General features: G+C 41.8%; 1 protein-coding gene across 4 annotated transcripts in view; it reads right to left on the bottom strand.

Moving 5' to 3' along the window:
- SORCS1 (sortilin related VPS10 domain containing receptor 1) overlaps positions 1–21,895 on the bottom strand; it is a 559,183-nt gene that overhangs the window by 103,371 nt on the left and 433,917 nt on the right. For all 4 annotated transcript variants that reach the window (XM_060034105.1, XM_060034102.1, XM_060034103.1 and 1 more), the window contains exons 10-16: positions 15,334–15,480; positions 7,504–7,606; positions 7,162–7,238; positions 5,198–5,289; positions 3,810–3,917; positions 2,013–2,130; positions 377–507 (exon numbers count right to left, since the gene is read on the bottom strand). In XM_060034105.1, coding sequence (XP_059890088.1) covers positions 377–507; positions 2,013–2,130; positions 3,810–3,917; positions 5,198–5,289; positions 7,162–7,238; positions 7,504–7,606; positions 15,334–15,480 — 776 coding nt within the window. The remainder of the gene's footprint in view (positions 1–376; positions 508–2,012; positions 2,131–3,809; positions 3,918–5,197; positions 5,290–7,161; positions 7,239–7,503; positions 7,607–15,333; positions 15,481–21,895) is intronic.

Below are 21,895 nucleotides of genomic sequence, written 5' to 3'. Positions count from 1 at the left end.
GATTCTAGAAAGACTTTTATCTTGAGCACAAATATGTTTGCTCCCTGAAACGTCCACTTATTGTTTTCAGTGTTGCTGTATGAAGAAACTCAGGGTCTATCTAGTCTCTCTTTTTGTCCTGAGATCTGTCAAATATATGAACATAATTACCAGCCATCTTCTGAGTCCTCCTTAAGTCTAAAGAAACCCCTGGTTTTTCCATATACACACGCACATAGCTAGTAAGCCATGATGTCCCCAAGTGGTAATTTCACATGAATGTAGGCTTGTCACTTGGATCTACGCATGTTACTATTATTTGATATCTAAGCTTTCATTAAGGCCCACGTGGGTTTGAAATACTAGACGACTCTATGGGATAACAGTACAAGCTCACCAGTCAAAATCAGCCTCTGTGCAGACACAGGGTTCAGACTCCATAGCTCCTGCATATTTCCCTTGCATACATTTCCGCTCTGATTTTCTCTTCTTATATATCCTTTTCGCTCCCATGATGCATGCTTCCCCCTGTAAGGAGACAAGAATCTCATGCAGTCGGGCACATAGCTTGGACCTTCCCTACTCCACATCAGGACAGTTCCGGGAGATGGTCTCAAACCTTAGTGTAATGTAGACATATGCAGTCTGCTTTGTACTAACAGCATTTCCTTTTCGATTCTAGAGCTCTATCACAGAACATGATGATAAAGGCAATCCTAAGAAGCACTGAGGGTGTGTCCGAAAGTCCGGAACTGTATGTATCCAGCAAACCTTTACTTGGCAAGGTATTAAGTACAGTGCTATGAGGGACACACAGATAACTAAGACAACCTGCAACAATGTATGGCCAAAAAATCTGTAGTAATTAAGTTCAATTCTTCTGTAATAAAAAATGTATACATCTGGTCATTTATGAGCACATGAAAGAAGAATATCGCTAAGAAACATAGAGGTCCATTGTGCCTTGATTTATTATGCCTCTGCCCACACAACTTTATAGCACTGATTTTATATCCACCTACCAGATAAGCAAGAGCGCTAAATTCGGTGTTTCTCCACAAGATAAATAAAAGCTTTGAATATCCCAATGCGTGTGCACTCCAAAGGGGGAAACGTCAGTCACGTAAAGGAGTGACCCTTTGATTGTTGAGCCTCCGAGGAGAGTGGGTGATTCTAGCTGAAGCTCCCACTGTCAAACCCAGCTCTCTGTGTGTGTGTCTGAAGGATCAGACGGCGTTTTGTCTAAGCTAGTCTACACTGTCTTTCTTGAGCAAACTCACTTTAACCAGCTGCATTACACATCTACATGTAATTACATGATTTAGTCTAGGTTTGGGGTATATGTGTGTCACGCTCTGGATATGGTGATGGCTTTGCAAGCAAGGGCCTCTACCGTGTGCTTTGAGAGGCCGGCAGAATGAGTTCTGCCTTGGGAAGTCGAAGGAGAGATGCTTTCGGCCAAGCATTCTGATATGAGCAGGGTAGCAGAGGGGCCAGGATGAAGGAAGTTTTCCTATTAATCATTCTGCATCCTTATATCACAAGTACCTTGGAAGGAGGCAAGAAGCGCTACCTAATCCCAGGGAAGCATAGCACTGGGGAGGAAGAATCTTACTGGCACCGCTCACGCAGCATAACTTTGTTATTTCATGTTACTGTTTGCATTGCCAGATAAAACTGAACAGCCTTTCCTCACCCTTGCCCCCGTACCCTGCAGCCAGATGACACGCTCAGATAAATTATGCCTGGATCTCCGTGCTGAGTTGGTATTTCATTTTGAGTTGTAAGTCTTAGCCAAGCACATTTGAATTTTATCTCATTATATCCTAGTACAATAAAAACAGAAGTCACTTCACAACAAGCTATAAATGTTGAGTTTGTTCACTGCTGTGGCACACAAAACACATTAAGAAAGCGCCAGATGGACAATTTTTGCCCAGAGAACCCCAATTCCTACACTTTAATGACTTGCTTCCCCCCAGTACTCTCCACGCCTCCCACCCAGGACTCAGCCTCAGCTCCCTCCCTCCTACCTGGCTGTGCAGCTGCCAGGGTCTGTAGTCTTCCTCAGCACAGCGTCTATCGAAAATGGACTTGTAGTCCACTTTGACCAGCTGCCATTCAGAGCGGTGGCTGAAGTGTCCAAACACTCTGCAGAGTTCATGACGATAAAAATAATCACAATAACAGCAATGCTGACAGTTATACGTCATTTACTGAATGTTTGCTATGAGGTTAGCACAACACTAAGCATATTACATTTTTTTTTTTTTTTTTTTTTTTGCGGTACGCGGGCCTCTCACTGTTGTGGTCTCTCCCGTTGCGGAGAACAGGCTCCAGACGCGCAGGCCCAGCGGCCATGGCTCACGGGCCCAGCCGCTCCGCTGATATTGATATCAATACTGTAATATTGATATTGTAATATTGATATTACACATCACTTGATCCCCACACACATTTCTGAGGAGGGCTGCTATTGGCTCCACATCACTTGTCGGTAACCTGAGGCTCAACGAATTTTGTTAACATGCAAAAACCAAAGTCAAATCACTAAGAACTGGTACAGTCAGAACCCAGGGTGTTTGACTTAAAAGCCCACTTTTATATATTGTACAACAAGAATGGTTGACCAAAAATAAAAAAACAACCAAAAAAAAATTGAGAAAACCATAGACACTGCCTTCTTTGCGGTCCAAGATTATACCTCTAGGTTCTCTTGCTAGAGTACATCATTCCCACGGTTTCCATGCTATTTTACCTTCCCACCAGTCCCAAGGGAAAGTGGGCAGCAAGGCTGAGGAGTTATAACTACTTCCTACTCTGTGCATTCTATTCTCCTTACTCAGAGAGACTCAGCTATTTAATGAGGTGTTTTAATCACCTATTGCCGATATAAATAAAAGCCACAAAGTAGCCTTTTCAATCAACTTTTTTTCATCTGTGTCTTGCAAACATGAAAACTGAATGAAGACAAATTATGGAATAAATTGCTAATCCAGCTATGTTTACCGTGGGCAAAATGTAGCTATTAGGCATATTAAATTTTTGTTGCTCTTTTCTATTGTTAAAAAAAAAAAGGAGTAGGGAGAAAAAATTAGAAAATGTACCAGCTATTCACTTTGATTTAAAATTTTTCACTGCCGACAGGATCAACTGCTTTAAAATCTTCCCTCTCTGTTTTTCATGTCCAATTTTCCAGGAGAAGGAAAAATCACAGTTTCATATTTCAAATTCAAAGCTCATGTTTTGAAACCCAGAGGCAGGCAAGCCATTAATCAAGTCTTTCACAGATTAATGATCATCACTTTCCAGACAAGAATGAGTATAAATGCAATTTCCCCAAGAACAGACTGTTCTCGTGGTTTCCCTAATATGCCTCACCATTGGGTTAGGTAAAGAGCCAGGGAAAAATAACACGCTTTGTGGGGTTTTCACCAAGCTCTGCGTTCTGCCTTAAAGTGAAAATCACTCTGACATGCCTGTCATTTTCTGTATATCAAGCATGTTTATTATTAAAGTTTTTAATTGATAGCTTTATTTTCTCTTGAAATAATCACTTCTAATTTCCCTAAGCTTGCTCAGTAGAGGAAGAAATAGGCTGTACCATTTTGCTGCCAGCCCTCAGTGTGGGTCTCCTAATTGCTAGCAAAGAGCCGAGAGAATGGAAGCCCACATGATTCTTTCCTCTTTGCTGTGGAATCATGAAGTCAGATGTAGTGCCTTTGCTAGCAATTTCAAACCTGACAGTAGCAATGTGAACAGGCTTATCTAAAAAACAACATGTTTCTGGCTCTATACTTAGACTAGAAGACATCATAGTTTCCACTTACGTCATGATTAGAGTCTCTTCCCCAGGCTCACCCAGAACTCCATCCACAAAAAGTGGAATAGATGTGAAACTGTATTTGCTCCAAGATCTCCCTTCATCAAAACTTAACCTAATGACAGAAAAAATAAGTCATCGGATCTCAAAAGAAAAATCCTTTCCAAGAAAGGATACTACCAACCAGGGAGAATACGTTTTAGAAGTACCTGGGGCATTGTCAAAGTGAGCCTTTTATATGAATAAGTGTTCTTAATTACATCAGAAGGTAGATATACCGTTAGCCAAGTGATTTGGGGCCCAGATGTATTATAACATCAATAAGGGGAGAGCTGCATGAAACGGGAATGATAATAAGTCTTTGATAGGATGTTTTTTTTTAATTTGGATATTTTATTAGGCCTTAGACCTCAATGTGACCCTCTCCAAAACCTCGTTACAATTTAGCAGCAAGTCTTACAGGTGATTCTGAGAACAATGGTCGTTATGAGACCCACTGAGACGGACTTGAACCAGCCACCTCTATGTGATCAAACCCTTAGTGGTATCCTTCTTACATTGTTACAAATCCTGGTTGACTCACTGAGTAAACTGATGCAGAAGGACAGACTCTTGAAAGTAAGAGAGAACTCTGCAACTCAGATGGTCACACAGAATGTTTCCTTTGCTCTGCCTTTCTCTAGGATGTCTTCCCCCAAGCTAAGCCTCTATTTCTCTTATTTCTGCAACTTTCCCTTTCGTCAGCAAAGTAACCAACAGTGGAGGGAAAATCAAGCCTTTGACTTTGAACAAGCCCGCCTGTGGAGAGAGCCATTTTCAAAAACACAGATGAAAGAGTTTATTGGAAACCCCTCTGGAAGTTAAGCCTTGAATGTCCGTCCATCTGTGGAAGACCTACAGGGAGAGTTGCAGAATATCACTGCCCCCAAAAGGAAGCTAAGGAAGTAGGATCAGGAGAAATGAGATCAGAGCAGAAGTGTCATGAACTGCTGATCTCTGTGCAGAATGCACACAGTGAATGCAAATATTAAACTCCAGGAGACCTTATTTGGGAAAGCTGGTTGCAAGAAATTAAGCTATTCAGAGATTATCCTTGCTAACCATTCTACCCATGACTGTACTGAAAGAATAAGGTACTGGAGGTACTGGCGAGGGCAGGGGGCTGTCACATTTGAAAACCATAATACGGTTCCGCTCTAAAAGGCAGAATCAAGCTCCCTTTCTCTTCCCCTCTCCCTCTCTCTCCTTTCCTCCACCTTCTTATTGCAGTAAAGCAAAGGTATAAGTTACATTCTAGCAGACCTTGACAATTTACTACAAGCAAGATCACAGTCTGACAGCCTGACTTAGACTGGTCTTAGCTGTGCAGAGCCATCAAGGTGCATGACTCATTACCAGAGATGTCGAATCGGGAGAGACGTATGCTTCATAGCAACCAGGACTCCACCTTGATCCAGATACAAAACACTGTGCTCTTCTTCAAAGATCTGGAAGAGGAAAAACACACAAACAGGGACACACACCCACAGCCACACACACCCAGGGTTCAGAGAATTAGTCTTCATTTGAGGAAAAAAATTCTCTCCTTGACAGAACTGGGTTCCCCCAAAGCTGTGGGAAAATGCAAGTTATGAACAATGTTTCCCAATGTGGGCTCCATGTACCACTGGTGTTACATAAAATGATTTTTTGTGCTCTACAAGAGAAACTTAAATAACTAAGAGTTATGTATTCATATTTATAATCCCATCTTTTTGTGGTAAGTTCTATTCAGTCCCATTTATGGTGATGTTGAAATATTGGGTAATTGTCATATTGGATAACATCTTCAGATGGAAGAAACATAAGAGATACTTTATTCCAACATTATCATTTTTACAGACGAGAAAAGTAAGGTTTAGAGAGAAGTGGTGACTTCCCTAAGACCATGTAGATGGTAATTGACGGCGCTGGGACTTGCAGCGTAACAGTGCCCTTTCCAGATGTAATTATTTCAAAGTTTCCAGGTATTACAGGGGGCAGATGTTCTTGTTCAACTCAACAGTAGTCATAAAGTAGTTGTAGTCATAAAGTCTGATCAAAATGAAATCTATCTTTGGGTACGTGTGTCATTGGGTCTCTCCCCGTATGTGGAGAGATGAACCTGAGGTCAAATGGAGACCGGCTGAAAACAATTTCTAAGTCCTCTCCATACAAGATGCGTACTGTTTTCTCACAGTCACACTGTTAGTATAGCCTTGTCTTTGGTTACACTATAGACATCATTGTTTCCCCTTTGTTTACTTCTTATACCCAAGATGTTTCCCAGGACTATAGGAGAGGCTTCTTTGCTTTGTTTGGGATGTTAGAAGGAAAAAAAAAAAAAGACACCCTGGCTCTCTAACTATTGTCCATAGGAAGCTTAATAGTCCATTATATAGCGCCTATATATCTCCAAGATCAAAAGCCCCGGAGTTTCTTAAGCAAGTTTCTTTCCTGCCCCACTCTTCTTAAAGCACGTGAATTGCAGCACAGATCTATGAAGCTAGGAAATGGTAACGAGACCGTAACATGGATATCTCTATCTAAAATTTAAAGCAGAGTGTTCTTGTTGCTGTGTGATTACCTGTGCATTAGATTTCAATTTAAGGTGCTAGTTACCGTATGATAATTAAATGTCAGTGGCTTATTAACACATATTTATTGAAGTGTAACAACCATGCATTAGGCACATATCTTTTTATGACTCCTAAACCTCATTAAGTGCCTGTTTTATAACCTGGGAGTATCTAATTTTCATTCAGAAGAAAGAGGAAGCATTTAAGCTAAACACATTGGTTGAAAGTAATTCCATTTCTACTTTCCCTAACATATGCACCCTGATGGTTATTATTCTGTCTTTTGCCCATGAGCTTTAAACATCTCAGAACACCACCTGGGTAATGGTTATTTCTATATCACTGCATACCCCTCGTTTCTTACTTCAAGGCAAGGGGAATTTATGGAGGTAACCCGGTGTTAGGCATATAATCTCTCTTCCAGGCTTCACGTTCCCTACATAATAAACTCCCCAGAATTTTAGTTTTCATTTCATGGGAAAAATTCAGTCATATCTAATTTGGTTTCATTGTCACTTATAAACTTTCTCACATATACGGTGGGATAAAGGGTCATTTTTATCAAACAAAGAAATCAAATTTCATAAATGTTTGCTTAAGCTCAAAACATTTTGAAAGACATTCATAAAACAAAAAGGAAAAGAAACACATTGATAAGCTTTAGGATTTATGTGTGGCTGAATAAGTTCCCAGAATTGAACCAAGCTGGAGAATTTTTATAACATTTAAACTTCAGTAACCAGACCCAGGATATTTTCTTACCTGCCTCCAAGTGTTCCCTGCATCTGAAGAGACAAACATGCTGATGTCGCTGTCTGACAGCTCAGAACCTATGTTACCTGGAGAGAGCACATCACCATCAGTGAAGGGAACTTTTTGCAAAAGCTAACAATGGGCTATGCTGGCAGTGTGCATTGCCCGAGATGGATTTAGACTGCAAACATTATATCTGAGCAGGGTTTTTCACCATACTTGCCTCAGGGTCAATGGCTTAGGTGCCTTTCAAAAAAATTTTAACTTGCTCATTAAGTTCCAAGCTCAGATATCTAACTTGTTAAAATAAATACAATGTACAGCAGTGAGCAAACCGGGCAAGCTTCTTACCTGAAGCCACTATGATGCTGGGAGCTGTGTCTCGGCTGGCAATGATCCCTGATGTGTAGGGATTCTCAGAGACCTTAAGGTGAAGGTGTAGTGAGCAATAGGGCTGAGAAGAGGAGAAATGAGGGTCATAAAAGCACATCATTTAAATGTTCGTTTAAAGCTCAGATTCAGAGCACCCGCCATTCATCCAACCATCCCATCTATCCATCTATCTATGAACCCATCCATCCACCCATCTTTCATTCCACAAATATCTGGTGCCATTAAGTATAAAACAACTGCCAAGTTGGTGAAGGAGAGAGCACCTTCATTTGAAGTCTAATCTACTGATAGAATTGCCATTTGGCCATTCAACAAACATTTTAGCACTTTATCTGTAAAACACGCGGTGTAGCTTATGAAAGAGTTACATTGACTGAAGTTTGGTCTCTGCCACCTAAGGAGTGTATAATTTAAGATCCTTCTATTGATTATCAAAAGAGAATATTTTAATAGCCATGAGATCAGCACAGACAAAATATGAAATTCTAGAGGATGACAAGCCTATGTCCAACTTTGGGTGAAGGGAATTTCCAGGAAAAAATGGTGCCTGAGGCAAAGGTGGGTAGGATATGAACTGCACATGAGATGTTCAGGAGGATAAAGGACATTTCAGGCCTAAGGAAGATCAATAACAAGGAAAAGAAACAGAAGAATTGAGCTGTAATACAACAGATAGTCAGGTAAGACCAATGAGGAGAAATGATATATGACATTGGAAAGAAAGTTTGGCCAGGCTGGGAGGGCTTTGAAGAAGTCACTTGGCATCTCTTAGACATTTGAAACCTTGGTCTCACTTCTACAGAAGAAGCCGTATGACGCGTGAAACTGTCCTGACATCCACCAGACAACTGACATAGCGTCTGTGTCAGGGTATTAACCGACCCAGTGTTATTCGATATAAATGTCATTCTTATAGACAAAATGCACTAGTAATAACAACTTAAATAAAAATTTAAGGGACTTGTTTGTGTGTAAAAATCTTGATCAACTTCTCAGATTAAGACATGCAACAGTTTTTCAAAACGGGATAATAAATCTTATACAAATTTCATTTAAAATAGTTCTTGTACTGAGTTGTCAAAAACTACAAGTTTGTGTCTGAACCCACATCTCTTTTCAACTCTCAGGAAGATTATTTTCTAATCTTATAGACTTGAGTTTTGCCAATGTATCTCTGTTATTACTTTCATTCGGCTCTGTAAGTCTCAGCCAGCAGGTATTCAGAGCACTACAGAGATACAATGATTACACGTATATGGGACACAGTAAATGACAAACTAAAAATGAAACTCAGGAATAAAAGCAGTCAAAACACCGCTGAAATAAAACGGTGGCTCATAATAGGGTCTTTTCCTCACTGCCAACACAGAGAGTAAACTCTCAAGGAATGATGATCGGGGCTTCCCTGGTGGCGCAGTGGTTGAGAGTCCGCCTGCCGATGCAGGGGACATGGGTTCGTGCCCCAGTCCGGGAAGATCCCATATGCCATGGAGCGGCTGGGCCCGTGAGCCATGGCCGCTGAGCCTGCACGTCCGCAACGGGAGAGGCCACAAGAGTGAGAGGCCCACATACCGCAAAAAAATAAATAAAGAAATAAAGAAATGATGATCATAATAGATTATTGGTTTTGCATGAAAATTTCATGTAAAGCTTTCAAAAAAGGAATTTTTACTCTACAATGTTCCATAAGAGTAAGAAGACCACCCCTATAAGAAGAAACAATCAGACCCAAAAACTTGGCTTCCTTTTGTCCGAGAGGAAGACTAGAGCGGGTTCTGTATGTTGTAGAGGCCCCAGGGCAGTGCTGACCAACACTCAGGCAGATGCTGAGAAAGGATAAAGCAGAGGTGTCAAACCACTGTTCCATGAAAATTTTCCTGACAACTGTGGCCTGTCAGGATCTCGTTCTCGGATGTACCACAGTTGATTTTACCATACAATCCTGGATCATCTATCTGAGGTATGCAGTTTTATCCCCCTAAGAGAGATACTCTACAAATAAAGAGGAAACATCAAGTACTACTTTGCATCTTCTGTAAAACCTCACATAGAACCTAAAAAAGACAGTCAATGAACACTTGAAATATCAAGCAACACTTTCAAGTTAGGACACGAAAGACCTTACTTTACCGTTTTACTCAGAACAACGCCAGAAGTACATGGGCTCACGTATAAACCACATCACCAGAATAATGTGAGGATCTCCATGGCATTCAAAGCAGTGATCACTACTTGGGGATTATACCTAGACATACGGGCTTAGTGGAGGGCCTTTTGTACCCCCCAACAGAGCAGGACATCCCTGGCCCAGGGAGCACCCAGGCTGCAGTCTTGAGCCAGCCACTGGCCACGTACTTCATCACCCTGCGGTCTGGAAGACTGTGAACCTAAGTTGCCACCTGACCCAAGGATTATTTGATAGAGGCCACTTGCCATTACAAGAGAAAGAGGACATTTTCAATTAGCCATTTCAACGCTGCTCTGTTGCTCTGGCTTTCAGAGGCCTGAGATGAATTAATTTGGGAAGAAAAGACACCAGTTCATGCAGTAGCAACAACATCAGAAGTGATCTTTTTCGTGGACTTTTTTTCTCCACTCTCACATTTGTAGTACTGGATTGCCCCCAACTGGTACAAGCAAAATATTCTGTGGCTTTTTTTTCTCCTTTCTTCCATTTTTTTCAAGGAAGTTATACAGTCCACATCAGTGTTTACAGAAAAACAATGTTAAGTGATTCACATTCACTTCTTTTAACTTAAACTTTTATACTTGAACAGCTTGAGACATTTACCAAAATTAAGTCACCGAAGATTAATACAGGGGTTGTTATAATGGCTATCAGGCCATAGCAAACTCCTGGAAAACACAAGACAAGGTTCTCCAATTCTTAGGCACATCTTTCCCAGGCAGGAGGCACTCTGTCCACCTCTGCCTTCCTGCCACCTTCTCTCCCATTAGCGAACATATACTGAATATCTGAACATCTTTCCAGAGTTATCTCCAATTCAGTATGAGTTAAAACACAGCTTATCCCAAAGACCTTTCTCTATTTCCCTTGACTTTTCATATTAAAAACATACAGAACTGTACACTGAAACCACCAAGACCTAATAGCTGACCTCCCAAGAATGGAGGGACCAGCGTACATGTTTGGAAGCTGCCTGCTGTCCTGACTCACGCATAGTCAAGGGGCATGGGATTATCATCAGCTGGTCAATACTCGGAGCAACTAGATCCTTAGTGTTTAATCTTTTCGGGGTCAAATACAGAGTTTGAGAATCTGATGCAAATTGAGAACTCTTTCCCAAGAAAAAGCACACAAAGGAAGCACACACACAGAGCTTTGCATTCAAATTCAGGGAGTTCACAAACTCTCAAAGCCCATCGTGGACCTCTAGGCTCCAATGACCTTTCTTCTGCCTTATTCTTTTATTTCTTATTTTAACCAACAAAATCTTCTGGCTCTTGCAAGTGTTCAGTAAGTGCCTGTTGAATTCAACTGATCCATGAACGAGCTGAGCTGCTGTCTTCCTAGCACTGTGAGTGGCCAGTGGAGAAGCACTAAATGATGCAAGACATTCCCCCGCCATGAAATCAATCAACCTAAAACACCGTTCCGTATCTGAGAGTCAACCAGCTTCTCATTTCACTTCCTCTTTACCCCTAATCTCTGAATTAATAGCCTTTACATCTCATCTCATGGTACCTTTAACCCGAAGGCTCCTCATCTGAATACTGTACTGAAAAGCCAGCTTAGAGCTTTCACAAATAAGGCAGCAGATAGGCTCCCAAAAAGTATTCCTCGAATCCACATCCTACACACGCATTTGTGCAGTTTCTGATCCTGAGTTGGAGCATGGAATCCATTTGATTTTTAGTAAGGAGTCAATGGCAAAGTAGAGGGAGGTCTCTGGGCCAGTTGGCTGGGTGTGGGGCATTCAGCACTGCTCCAATTCAGCAGAACGTGGAGAGTCACAGCCAGTACAAAGGCGGGGGGAGCAGAATCGAGAGTTTCCTGGGGTAGCTGGCTGCTTAGCTCCAGTAGGAAACTACTAAATGAACGCACGAAGAAGTCACGGCCTCTCTCCATGAAACACGATGCTTCCCCTCAGGGCCTGAGGATTTGTCACAGGCTCAGCTCACATCTCGCCTCTTGGGAGCCCAAGCCTGAGGTTCTGGAGTCAGGTGGACCATGGCCTGTAACACTCCATCTAATTGTACAATGTAGTCTTCAGAGGAAAGAAATCCCTGCTGAACCCTCCAGGCAATCACTCTAAAAGTCCTAAAAATACAGCCTCAAATTACCCTGGATGTCTTATTTCTATAGAATACATTTTACCAGGAACATTCCATTTGGGGCTGCAATTCTGAACTTGTTCCACATTTGTAATAGCCCTGCTGGAAAAAAAAAATCTCTTTTCTAATCACTAGGCTGTGCTTTCGGTGACACTGTCACTTTCCAAGTATTCACAATCTAAAAATCACTTTTTGTCTCCTCTCTGCTACCAGCTCCCAAGCCTGAGGAAGGTTTTAACAGTCTGGGTCTCCTGGAGCTCAAAGATTTTCTTTCCTATTGTGTGCCTTGGCAGAGTTTTATAAAATTATTGTGGTTTCCCCTTCCTTTTTTCATTTTCCTCTCCTCACCCTACTGCTGTTTTCTAAAGCTCAGATTAAAACTACATTAAACAACAGGGTTAATGGGGGAGGAAGGTCAAAAGACTCTTGGGTACCATACGTCCATGTCTCATTAATTCCTCTTTCCTCAATCTTAACAAGACTCTACTGATTTGGTCAACTTTGGGGTCAACTGATGCCCATGAGCTTCAGAAGGTGGATATTATGACCAATCTTTCAGTGTGACTATTAATGGCAAGGAAAGGCTCCCACTAAAGTCCAAATATGAAACTCAAACGTCTATTATCCCTGGCGCGTCTGCTTCAAAGACAACACCCTCAACAACAGATGTGTTGAGCACCTACCATGTGTCAAGTATGATTCTTGAGCTAGTTCTTTGGAATGACCAAAAAGACAGCCACAGTCCCTATGCTCATGGAGCTCACAGTGCGTGGGGGAAGGTGGACAAGCAAGTCACCAAATGCATGTGCTGATTTAAGAGAGTGAGGAAGGTCACGAATAAAAAAGACTGGACCAAGTGCAACTTCAGAGAATGCTCGAGGAAGCTCTCCGAGATGAAGGTAATCAAGCAAAGGTCTGAATGCCAAGAAAAAACCACACTAGGAGAGGGGCATTTTAAGAGATATAACAGCAAATGCAGAGCCTGGGACACAAACGAGGGCGGTGAGCTAATGGTATGGAAAGGTGCGCCCTTCTCCCCCACCGTGGCCTATACGGAAGGAAGGAAGGAAAGTCTGGAGACCAGGCAGGAGAAACAGACAGGGGCCAGACCTTGTGTAATCTTGCAGGCCATGTTAAGTATCTGAATTTCATTCCACCTGAATTAGAAAGTCATTAGAAGGTTAAGTGTAGGAGGGACATGCTCTGAGTTTTAAAGCTCAGGTTGATACCATTTACATAAAATTTTAGAAAAGAGCAATCTAATCTCTCATGAAAGAAAGCAGATCAGAGGCTGTCTGGGGGCCAAGGGTAGTGCCTGTGAAGAGGCACAAAGCAATGTTTTAGGTGATGAAAATGTTCTGTCTTGACTGTGGTAACGGGTCTATACATTTGTCAAGATTTATCACTGAACTCTTAAAAATGCGTACTTTTTAGGTATGCATGTTTCAACTCAGTAAAGTTGGATTAAAAAAAAGGTTGCATTGGCTGCTATGGAGAGACGAGATTGCCAGGTAGAGACAGGAGGAACAGCCTGTCACTGTTCCCATGAAGGAAAGGGGAAGGGAAGAATGATGGTGGCTTATATTAGGATGGTCCCAGCAGAGATGGGGATGTGAGCTGATACTGCATTTATAATTCAGAGGCACAGCAGCAAGACTTCCTAATGCTGGGCTGGGGGTGGAGCCAAGAACACCTCCCAAAGTGCTCTGCGTAAGAGGCATTTCTAATGGTCCATTTATGATGCCAGAGCACCCAGGAAAGCCTCTTCAGGTGATATGGTTAATTCTCGCTCACGGACGTTCAATCACCAAAACACATGATGGGATGGAGGACCACGTTAATACACTGGTGCATCTCGTGCATCTTTGGCTAAAATACCACATCGCTCCAGTGTGGAACTGCTGAAGGAGGAAGGTGGGCATGTCTTTAAAAGGCTACTGAAGCATGTCTTGTATAGAGTAGGCATTCAGTAGGTGACTGTTACATTTACTTACTCTGCAACTGGATTTGTGTACTTACTCTAACAAATGGCTTTCCCCCACACTCCACCTCCGTAAGTTGCCAGTAATAAGGATAGAAGCTGAGTGGGAGGCTGAATTTCAAACTGCTTCCCCTGATGCATGGTGACAACTGCGATATCCTCTGCAACTAATAAGGTCAAGCTATGGCTGCTGGCATCTTCTCGACTGGGAGGGTGACCCGCCTACAGCTGTAGGAGATGCACCTGCAAAGTGACTGCTCAGACTTCACGGGACAGAAGGAAGCACGCTGAGTGTGCAAAACATTAAAGTTGAGATTGTATGACGGGTGGGAATATTGATATAAATCAAGCCCTTCTTACTGAAACTAAGAGGTGTCTCCTCTAGCTTTACAGACTGGTCTCTCCTTTTCAGGCATTTAAATACAACTTTGGAATTGTTTTCTAGAAATTAGCATTTAATGATGCTTTGTTTTACAAGTAATCTCTTCTTCCCCTCCTTCTTCATTCACTCGTAACTATTCATGTGTCAAGTACAGGGCAGGCCCCAGAACTACTAAGAGGAGTGAGATGTGACCTTATAATCTTTCACTCATTAATCTATTCCCCCTCAGGGAGACAGCAAACTCCTTGAAGGCAAGACCCATTTTTGATCCCTCTCTTGGATACCATCATATAATCAAATACACAAATACATTGATCTGATCTACCTATTGCCCAAATGTTAGACAATTTTTAAAAAGCCATACTTCAAAGCAGGGGTCAACAAACTTTTGTTTTTAAGGGCCAGATAATAAATATCTTATTGGTGGACCGTACAGTTTCTGTCATGACTACTCAAGTCTGCCATTGTAGAGCAAAAGCAGCCATAGACAATATATAAATGAATAAGCATGACTACGTTCCAATAAAACTTTATTTAAAGAAACAAGCAGTGGGCCAGATTTGCCCCACAGGCCATGGTTTACCAACACCAACTTTATACAATGACATAAATGAATGGAACATATTATAAAGAGTACTGATTAAGGATTTAAATCAGTGGTTCTCACCTTGGTTTGAGGCATAAATTCCTCTGAAAATATGAATAAACCTCTCCACTGGAAAATACACCTACACAATTCTGCATTCAGTTCATCAATTCTACACCTGAATTTATGTATCATTAGATCCAAAACAGGTTATTCCCAGGAAGGTAAGGGTACGTTTCCCCAGCATAGATGGAAACTATCATACTCTCCCTTAAACTACAATATGAGGTTCTCATCAGAAATTGGGCATCAACTGAACATCCTTAAAATGAGCAAGAAACTTACTCATGTTCTCTTATCACTTTGGTCCAATCACAAGAGGCAGAGCTATGCTTCTTTTCTACACACTGCCTTCACACCCTTCCCTGTCCCCTTCTGTTCATCAGCTGAGCAAGAAGCCCTGGAAATATGTTCCTCTGCTTGTTGAACCTCCATCTCCAGCCCTCACCGTGTGGGACATTTTGCCCCAATACGGAGACTCACCAGCAAGCAGTGCACAGGGTCCCCCCTTAGGTCCGTGTCTGGGGCCTGCAGCAAATGCCAGTCTCTGCCTTTGTTGTACGTGATGAAAGTCTTCACTTGGTTGTCAATCTTCTTGTTAGCCAAGAACATTCCCTTTATCCCTGCTACCTGGGAAAAATCGACATGGCTGAAAAATACCTCAATTTAAGAAGAAATCTATTTGTTTTACTTAAAAAAAAAAAAAGACTGTCAAATTCAGCTGTGAGCACTTGTCTTGGAGGAAAGAGGGTGAGGGTCATGCTTGTGTATAATGACCTCCTGGGAGAGAAGACAACAGACCCGTGCCCCTTGTGGTATGAGGGTCTTAATGCAAATTTGATAGAGGCTTCTTATCTCCCCTAAGGTAGGTTGGTAGTAGCTTACTGTTGCCTACAGATAAACTCTAATGCTGTTGGTTCTGTGCTTGACAAATGATAAATAAATAGGGGTTACTTTTATTTTAGGCATAGCACTCATAGTCTTAAATACTCTATCTCACTTAATTCTTATAATGGTCCTTCTGGATAAGTCTCACTTACTCTGTTTCACAAATGAGGAAACTAAGGCTCACTCAGGTAAAGTGACTTGCCCAAGGTCACAATGCCTAGTGTTATACAGATAGTAAGTGGTGCATCAGAGATTTTAACCCAGAGCTCTGTGGCTTCACAGCCCCTGCCCTTAATGACTAAATCACTGCACTATCTACAGCCTTGGGCAATTAAAAGAGGTCAGTTAAAACTCAGGATCCAATTACTGTTCCTCTTCTTTTTCTGTAAAAGATCTCTCTATTAAGCTACCAAAATACATTGAGCAAAAGAGAACAGCTTCTAAACTTAAAGAAGCAGTGGTTTCCCTAAATTGTCAAATAATCCCTCCTCCACTTCTATAACACTATTGTTCCTACTATAAACAGTCCTTATTAATTATTTGGCTCTGAAAATATGATTGCCTTCTCTCTTGTTTATACCTTAGGAAAGAGGTAACAACTGAGAAGTTGCCAAACTGTGCAGTAGCAAATCATTAATTGTGTCATGTTTTTCATGCGTTTTAGAACTTAAGAAACATATTTATATATATTTGTCTCTGCTTGAAATTATGACAACCCAGGAAAACTTGAGGGCAGTGAAAAAAGGGTCTGAAATGTGTTGACAAGTGCATTTCAACACTATGCAAAGGTTATCCTATTTAATGCTCACAAAAGCCAGGAGATATAGTTACCACCAGCCTCATTTGAGGATGAGGGAACGGAAACTTAGATTAAGTGTCTTTCTGGAGCACAGACGGAGTAAGTGAATAAGCTAGCAAGCATATTTGAACCCATTTAACTTAACTCAGCCCCTTTATATTATAATATGAAAATTTTTAAGCAGAAGGATGAAACCATGGTATCAGTCCTTGTCACATATGAACCACTATACCTAGTACTTTATATGGAAAACCTCCAATATTCACTATAAACATGCGTAACAGCTATTATCCCGATTCTATAGATGAGGAAACCAAGGCATAAGGAAATTTTAATTGCTTAAGATAACAGAGAGTTGGAGTTCACACCCAAATCTGTGGGACTTCCAACAGTCTTTCAACAAGTACAGCTCTGACTGTCAATTCAAAGAGGCTTCAATAGAACATGCACATTTTGCCTTTGCTTTTGACACAAACCTCATTAGTTTGTACCTGCTGTTTTGGCATCTGGGATCATTTAGAGTTGAGCCAACTTTGTACTCCTTTGGAACAACAAATCTGTTAAGCAAATAAATGGTATAAACGAGTTTCTGGGCAGAATACTGTGAACTACTTAGGAAAACAAGCCTCATTTGGGGCCAGTAACAGTAGCCAGAACACTTTCTTACGCATTGTGGATCCCCCGTGAATGTGGAAGATGTAAATTTCCAGAAGTACTCTACCTCCCAATAACGATATGTTAATTACAAATAATATTTATTGATAGTTATTCACTATTTCGGCTCCATAAGGACTACGCACCAGGGAAGCTCATGCTGGTTTCGCATATGTTCGAGAGGCTGTTACATATTTAAATGACTAAACTGCCAATTCTTTAAAGATTCAATTTCATAAATCAGAATTTTCCTGCAGTCATACCTGTCTTCCCTCCACAGCAGTCCCAAACAAGAGATATGACACTGTCATAACCATGCAACACTCTAGAAGTTTACAAGACATAGAGAATGGATAAAAATATTACCCATCCCGGTAGTTCCCTTCCCCATTTCCCTCCCTGCCCTGTCTCTCTTTTGGCACGGGTGTCAGAGCAGGGCTGTGTGTGTTTAGGAGCTGGTGCATTTGGGACTTCCCTGGTGGCACAGTGGTTAAGAATCCACCTGCCAATGCAGGGAACACGGGTTCGATCCCTGGTCCAGGAAGATCCCACAAGCTACGAAGCAACTAAGCCCATGCGCCACAACTACTGAGCCTGCGCTCTAGAGCCCACGAGCCACAACTACTGAGCCCTCATGCCACAACTAGTGAAGCCTGCGTGCCACAACTACTGAAGCCGGCATGCCTACAGTCTGTGCTCCACAACAAGAGAAGCCACCGCAGTGAGAAAACTGTGCACTGCAACGAAGAGTAGCCCCCGCTCGCCGCAACTAGAGAAAGCCCACATGCAGCAATGAAGACCCAACTCAACCAAAAATAAATAAATAAATTTATTTTTTTTTAAAAAAGGAAGCTGGTGCATTTGATCTGCAGAAGCGGTGAATTTATTGGCCCCCGACTGCATGGCATTATCAAATGCCACTTGAGCAGACAGCCTGTGCTTTGTAATTCATCGCTGGCAGCCTGGGCTTCAGGTTTATCTTGAGGAATAGAAACTTGGCAAAGCTGAGGGAATGTGTCACAATAGGGTAGAGACCTAGAGAGTGTCTTCTTATTTTCCTCTTGTTGCCAAGGCACTTAACCTGTGAAAATCCCACTTGGGGTGTCTGTCTATCTATCTATCTATCTATCTATCTATCTATCTATCTATCTATCTGTTACTTATTTGTTTTGGCTTCTTTGGCCTGGTCTGCAAAGACGGTCACCCCTGCTTGCTCTTAGGGCTTTGTGCCATTCAAGGTTCCTTCTCCCTGAGCCTGAGGAGTCTATCTATGTGTCTCGGTGCTTGCCTATTGTGAGGTCTCATCATATGTCTCTAGAACCTCTACCCTCTTACTGTAGAACTTTGCATACCAAGGGAGCAGTATCAGTGCCCAAAATGTGGAATGTGTGTGTACTTGTGTGTACATGTATGCATATATGTGTGTGTGTGTGTGTGTCTGTGTGTGTAAGGTCTGGGCTTCTGCTGAGGATGAGGGACATGTTTCTGTGGCCAGACAACCTCCCTCTGCGTCCACAGCATGTAGACTGGGGTGGGACCGTGGTGGGATGGGGCGGGGGGTGGGAGGAAAACTACTATTCCTACTGGAAGACATGCCTTCACATAGACACAGAGTTCTAAGGAATATTCCTATGAGGATGATACATCTCACTGTTGGGAGTTTGTCTCCCTTCAGGGAAAGAGCTGTTATTAGCTTTTCTACCTTTCTGAATTCTGCACAAAGATGCCGAGTGTGTTAAGAAGCCACTTTTCTTTCTTTGCCTCTCATACAGGGGAATTTGATACCAGAAGTTTCAAAGGTATTAGTAATTATTTCTTATTCTCTAATATCATATAAGCCAAAATAACATTTTAATTAGATTTTTAAATATGAAGTGTTACAGCTCAAACCTCAAGCCAACATAAAGTACAACAGTACACTGACCATTCCCCAGGGTGACAGCCTCAAAATGCTACCTTCCCTTCTCTCCTCTTACTTTCTTTGATCATGTTTCCCACTCTCTTAGACAGCATCCCAACATGCCTCTCCCTGTCTATCCTTCAAGGCCCAGCTCAGTAAGTCTTTCTCCAGAAACCAGGACCTCTTTTTCATCCTGACTGTCCCCAGCTCTTCTTCTCTGTCCTCCAATTTGTATAGATGGTACCTACATCTTTGCTCTCAACAACCAGGTAAGCTTCTCGAGGGCATCAGTCTTCCTGGAAACGTCTCTTGCACTCCTAACACTCCTTACCACATGTTAATTCTTCATAGATTCTCTTGTCATCTCTCACATCACTGTCTCCCACTTGAGTATAACTTTTGATTTATCATTCAATCCACCATATTCCCTCATTAAAATTAATAACTGAAAAGTCACTTTGTACAAGAAGTCCTTTTTCTTCGTTTTTAATGGAATAGGTAGAATTCTGCATTAGAAGACCGAACAACATTAATAGTGCCCCAAACTTAGTGAGTATTTAAGAAATGTCAGACACTACATGAAAGGCTTTGCAAGCCTAAGCACATCAATCTAAGTGGTAGACTCGATACATCCTCATTTCACACATGCAAGAACCAAAGTCTGGATGGCGTCAGTCCCTTGCCTAAGGTCATTCCCTGGAGAACCTTAGCAATGGACTCCACACCAGTCTGTCTATCTCAGAGCCCAAGCACTTAACCCTTTGGCAGTACTAGTTCTTCAAACTTCTTTCTCATCCTAGAGCTTCCTGAGAGAAATATCATATGTGGCCATTATAGGAAGTTGCCTTTCATTCATTCTTTAGTACATGTACTCAATAGTTGTTCAATTAATATTTTTTTGAATATCTATCACTTATCATGCATTCTAAGCACTGGAAATACAGCACCTAGAATGTCTAAGTAACTTTACAGTCATGCAGCAGGGTTTTTTTTTAAGAGTCAGAATGTGCTAGGTGCTGAGACTTGGATTTCTTTGGTGATTTAAAGAATGAACCCCAGATATGTTCTTTGTTTTTTAATATTCACCTCTAGAGGGTACTCTCCAGTCCTGATCTTCCATATGTTCTGCACAGAGGTTAAGTTGGGAAGATCTTACACAGGGGTTTTTGCTTATTTCTGCCTCCGATGCTGATTGGGAGCTGATGCCTCCCACCCTCTCTGTCTCAGACTTTAATCACAAATCTGAAGTGTCAAAATTTGAAGAGAATAAAAATATGAATCAACAACAATGGCAAGAAAGAGAACATATTCACCACGATGATTTCTTTGGGCTTTGGAGATAGGATATTTTTCTGTTCTAAAGAGAGGATCCCAGCCAGGAGAGATACATACTCATCAGGGGTCAGGGGTGCCTCTGACATCAGGGAACCCATTGCCAAAAATGTCTAAGTGTTCTTTCCTTCCCTGTGGCCTTGGTCAGGCAGCATCACCTACCCAGGGGAAGAGTAGCCTTGAATAATTAGATGGTATATTCTATGTCCTGTAATAACTATGTCCTGGGTGGGAGAGCATTTTTCCTCCCTATCTCTTATGCTGGATTGTAAGAGGTAGTCTTTTCCCAGGAATCAAGGTGTAAGCTACATCATCAGCTCCATGGGGAGCCTTCTCTTTTAAAGAGAAGGTATTCATAATGCACAGAAGACATTATGTGTGTAACAGAACACGCATCAGTCATTGGTGGCATCTTTCATGCAGCTCACTGTGCCTCACTCATACATTCTGTGCCTTCTGAATTTGTCAGCCAGGTGACTTCATTCCCAACACAACCCTTTCGCTTGGCTGGGGTGAACTGTCGTTGTCCATTAAGCCAAAGGGCTCTTCATCATCATTAATTGATACCTCCTTCCAAGAGGAGGGAGGATATTGTCCAAAGCTGTCAGATCCACTCTCATCACCACACCAGAGGAATACACTAGGAATCACACATCTCAGACACTCTCAGCACATCTCTTTTGCTCCGGCCACCATCAGGCACGCTGTCTTCTGTGACCCATCCCACATGGTGCCACTGGAGAATTTATGCTATTCAGGAATGACAGAATTTGGGGACACTCATTTCTAGGATTCTCTTGCACAAATATATCCACCAGACAAAATTGGGAGCCACAGGATAACACAGCCTGAATTCACCTATAACTGCAGGCTCAGGACTTGGTTCAGAAGATGGCAAAGAGGTCCACAGCAATCATCTGCTGATCCTGTTTATGCCGGCTTTTCCTCAGACCATTTCCTTCTTCCGGTCTGGTTTCCTCTATAGCTAGGTCAAGTCTAATACTATTTATCCCGCTCTTTAGTGTGCTTCTATCTTAGGGTTATTACTCGGCCACAATCAAATACAAGCCTAAATACTGATCTTTCTGGACACACATAATGGTTTCTAGCTAAGAGTTTGCATATTAGGGTTCAGATCCTAATTCTGCCACTTACTAGCTCTGTAATCTTATAAAAATGATCGCATTCTCTCTGACTCCATTTTCCTATAAATGGGCGTGATTATAGTCCCTGTGTCATAAAGTGAACATACAGACTGAATGAGATAATTATGGAAGGTTCTTTATAAAGTGCCTGGCACATAATGGTACCCCAAATATCATCTACTTAGTATGATCTCGCAGCAACAAAAATCACTCTCTAGTATTTTTTTCTCTGCAGCCTACTTTCCTGGCTCACGTGTCTCGACTCTTTTGAATGGGGTCCATGGCCAATGGTCAACTCACACTGAGGGGAAATTCTGGTATTTCAAT

The sequence above is a fragment of the Delphinus delphis genome, chromosome 16, assembly GCF_949987515.2.
Source record: "Delphinus delphis chromosome 16, mDelDel1.2, whole genome shotgun sequence".
NCBI lineage: Eukaryota > Metazoa > Chordata > Mammalia > Artiodactyla > Delphinidae > Delphinus > Delphinus delphis.
The sequence above is the reverse complement of the archived record's forward strand: the minus strand, read 5'-3'. Positions and strand labels throughout refer to the sequence as shown.